At 36.2% G+C, this 3,676-nt stretch overlaps 1 protein-coding gene across 1 annotated transcript; it reads right to left on the bottom strand.

The window, feature by feature from the left end:
• Positions 1–1,944: 1,944 nt before the first annotated feature.
• On the bottom strand, positions 1,945–3,582 carry LOC111640951 (DEAD-box helicase Dbp80-like). Its single transcript, XM_023387042.1, has 5 exons — positions 3,528–3,582; positions 3,034–3,211; positions 2,662–2,899; positions 2,222–2,384; positions 1,945–2,144 (listed from the first exon to the last, which is right to left on the bottom strand). Exons 1-5 carry the CDS (start codon positions 3,580–3,582, stop codon positions 1,945–1,947), a joined length of 834 nt encoding a protein of 277 aa, XP_023242810.1.
• Between the last annotated feature and the right edge of the window lie 94 nt (positions 3,583–3,676).

Here is a 3,676-nt window from a genome sequence, read left to right as displayed (position 1 = left end):
GGAGTCGGAGTCGGAGTCGTCAAAAAATCCGCCGACTCCGACTCCTTTTTACTTACCAACTTGTTATGTATATAAAACGGAAAAGTATTGGAATCGTGTCAAATTTGACCCTCAAAGTTTTTTTTTTTTTTTTTTGCAAATCTACACGTTTGGAGACCTCCCGAACCCCTCAAAAAAGTCAATAAAAGGGAAAAAATTGTGTGTGTTTGTTGACGTCTAATTTGTTTGATTTCTTTATTTTCTGTTCTGAGATATTAAACAATATCTCAGAACGGGTAAAGTTTAAAAAACGAAATGTAGCACTGTAGCTTGCGTATAAAGGGGCATTAATACTATTAAATTTTGGTTCTCAATTAAACGGTCGACAGGGTGAAGACATAAAAGTGGTCATGTGTCATATCTCTTAATGAATATTTTACTCGTTATTAGCGTACAAAATTTTAAAAAATAAAATAAAACTCGTCTCTACCCTCAAAGTAAGATTTTTTGTCATTTTATAATAGTACAGTAAAACCCGTTAAGATGCTCTCGCCTAAGATGTAAGAATGTGTATGGGGACACGATTTAGTTCAACCACTTTGACGCTTAATAACTAACTCCTGTATTAAACCATCTGACTCCGATTCTGATTACTCTGAAAACAGAAATTATTAGGCTTCAAACAGGGTGAACAAAATCATGCCCCCCACCAGTGGCGTGGGTGTCATCAGCCCGGGGCATAGGAAAATTTCGCCGCCCCCTTATTTAGGTATCTCAATTTAAAAGACTAAAATTCAGTTTCGTCACAGAATAAGTAATGAAAAATTCCTTGCTAGTGTTTCCACCTTTTTAAAATCGCTGACCCGGACGGCAGGTGAGGTTTCTTCGAACAGAAGTTCCTGACGCATGCGTAATGTCATTTTGCAATGCGAAGAATAACGTGCAGTGCATACCGGTTCTAAATCAGTTTCAGTTAGGGACTAGAGAGACTTGGGTAGGAGTAACGTAAGTAACCTAAATGACTTAGCTCTATTAAATATTGGAGATGTGTGTGAATACGAATCGTACAAGCAAAGAAAAAAAAGGTCGACAGGTCGCGCACGATATCCCCGGACAAAATTAATAGTTGACCCGGACTGTCCGGGTGAAAACCGGACGGGTGGTAACACTATTCCGTGCTCATTTCAATCGGTCTGAATCGTAGGTGCGACAAAAATATGAAATAAAATGGTTCAAATTTTTACAAAATATTATTATTACTTATTATGAAATTTTGCCGCCCCTAAAACTGACGCCCGGGGCGGGCCACCCCCACCACGCTACGCCACTGCCCCCCACACAGTCTAACATCTACACATATAGAAAAAACCTCGAAACATTTGCTTAATTAACTCGAAATTTCAAGGTGTTCTAGTCCAAAAATGTAAAAATTTGGGAGAGGTCATTTTTTGACCGAGCGCTACACTTTGTTATATATCCTCTGTTATATATAACAGCCGAAAAAGTAAAAATTATCGAATACATATTTATATATTACTTAGAGGAGACTTTTAGCTTTGAAATAAAAAGTTCTATATTTATTAGAACTCTTTTTATTAAATATTTTATTCTGAGGTCACGTGATGACATCAGAATTTCCGGGTATCTTTCGGTAACAAGTCCGCCCCTGGTCGGAGTCGGAGTCGGTAGATTTTTACGCGACTCCACAGCCCTGTTTTAAACTTAAATATTATCTAATTACTAAGTTAGAAAATCAAAACCGGTTGCAGAATCGAACTCGCAATTACTTCCCGCTTTAAACTAAATTTTAAATGATGATATTTTTTAAAATTCATTTAACGGCGTAAAAATAAAAATATCCTCGAATATGTGCAAAGTATAGAAATGAAAAGATTTGATTTTCTGCACCATTTTCTCAATGTTGCAATTTAATTCGAACGAGGAAACGAATGTAATCATCAGATTTTACGTACTGAAACAGTTTTCAATTTCTTCCAAGATCTTCATCGATCTTTCTCCTTCCGCCATGTTTATGGCAATTCCACATTTTCCGAATCTTCCCGTGCGGCCAATTCTATGAAGATAAGTCTCGCAATCCGCATTGCCTTTCTGATCGACTGGCAAATCAAAGTTTACCACTAAAGTAACTTGTTCGATATCGATACCTATGGAAAAGTTTGCATTTTGTTAATGCAATTCTCATTAATTAACCAGAAGAAACAGAAAAAAGATGCTTCCATACCTCTTGCACAAACATTGGTTGTAATAAGGACCTTTTCTTTTCCATCTCTAAACCTGTTGAGAACGGCAATTCGCTGTTCGATCGACAAGTCGCCAGATAAAAGGGCAACTGCGTGTCCTTCTCTTGTCATTTTCTCGGCTAGCCAAGATGCAGTAAGTCTTGTCTGAAATATTTGAAGTTTTTAATTTAAAATTTAAAGTTTTTACCATAAAAAATTAAACATTTAATCGACATTTTCTCATTTCTTTGCCTCTTATGTCTTAATAATAAATAATGCAGTCATGTTCTAAAGCATAAGAAACAATGCTAATAATTAAGTACAGAAAGTTGTTAAATAACAGCTAAATTCCCTTCTAATTTTTCACCAATTTAGTATCCTTATAGCCATTGGCAATTACCGATTTAGAACATACATTAATTAATAAATAAATAAAATTTACCTGGCAAAATATAATAGCCTGGCCAATAGATAAAACTCCGTAAATATTTGCTAAGGCAGTGAATTTATCATCGGGATTTCTGCACACCACGTAATACTGTTTGATGTTCTCCAGATTTTCGTCTTCTTTCTTCAGCCGCAAAACAACCGGATTAGGCACAATAATTTTGGCAAAATCCATAACTTCGTCGGTGTAAGTTGCAGAAAACATCATCATCTGGCACTCGGCAGAAAGTTGTCTGTTAAAGAGATAAGCCATTGATTCTCGGATCAATCAATCGCGTAAAATATTTTTAAATATGTCTAGTAATGTTCTAGGTGAGAATGTTTTTAATTTTAGGCGGAAGGATTTCGTTAAAATAACGTAACTTACTTGTGAATTCGGATCGATTGATTGTGACGATTTTGGTTGTCGATCAGGATATCCGCTTCATCCAGTACAAACGCCTTAATTTTCTTGACGTCGAAGGATTTGAATTTTAAGACCCAATCTAAAACTTTTCCGGGAGTTCCGATGATAACTTGCTCCGATATCTTTTCACCTCTAGCGACTAAAACAGAAAGTAAGCAATTTTTTACAATGGAGAAAATATCGTGACTCGGAACTGAAAGTAGTGTATGGAAACGATATGTGACCAAACAGTCTCTTGTCACAAGCCACAAGCGACTCTTCTACAACCATACAGTGACAGCCTACTTATGCAATTTCTTTTTGTAAACTTAAACTTTAAATGTATATAATACTGTTTTAATAGTGAGCAGCATACATCGCTCGTATAGAGGAAAACACATGTGTGAAGCACGAATAAGAGGCTGTTTGATGGATCACTACCGAAACAAAGATGATAATTCTAAAATAAGACTTACGTGTTTCTCCTCTGACTGCAAGACGAATTCCAATCTCTGAACAGAATTTAGCCATTTGCTTTGCCACAAATCCGGTCTGCTCTGCTAACTCGTAGGTTGGCGAGAGGATTAAGACCTAATTCCGAAATAAAATTAATTAATGTATAAAC

The sequence above is a fragment of the Centruroides sculpturatus genome, unplaced genomic scaffold (genome assembly GCF_000671375.1).
Source record: "Centruroides sculpturatus isolate CEXI.00-Female unplaced genomic scaffold, Cexi_2.0 scaffold1461, whole genome shotgun sequence".
Taxonomy (NCBI): Eukaryota; Metazoa; Arthropoda; class Arachnida; order Scorpiones; family Buthidae; genus Centruroides; species Centruroides sculpturatus.
This window is presented reverse-complemented; position numbering and strand designations above follow the sequence as displayed.

Excerpts from the sequence above, each read along its gene's own strand:
- LOC111640951 (XM_023387042.1), bottom strand. The coding sequence starts at position 3,582 with ATGGCTAAATTCTGTTCAGAGATTGGAATTCGTCTTGCAGTCAGAGGA. Across the intron at positions 3,212-3,527 it reads TGCAGTCAGAGGAGAAACAC|TCGCTAGAGGTGAAAAGATA; the intron begins GTAAGTCTTATT and ends TTTCTGTTTTAG. Across the intron at positions 2,385-2,661 it reads AGGCTATTATATTTTGCCAG|ACAAGACTTACTGCATCTTG; the intron begins GTAAATTTTATT and ends CAAATATTTCAG.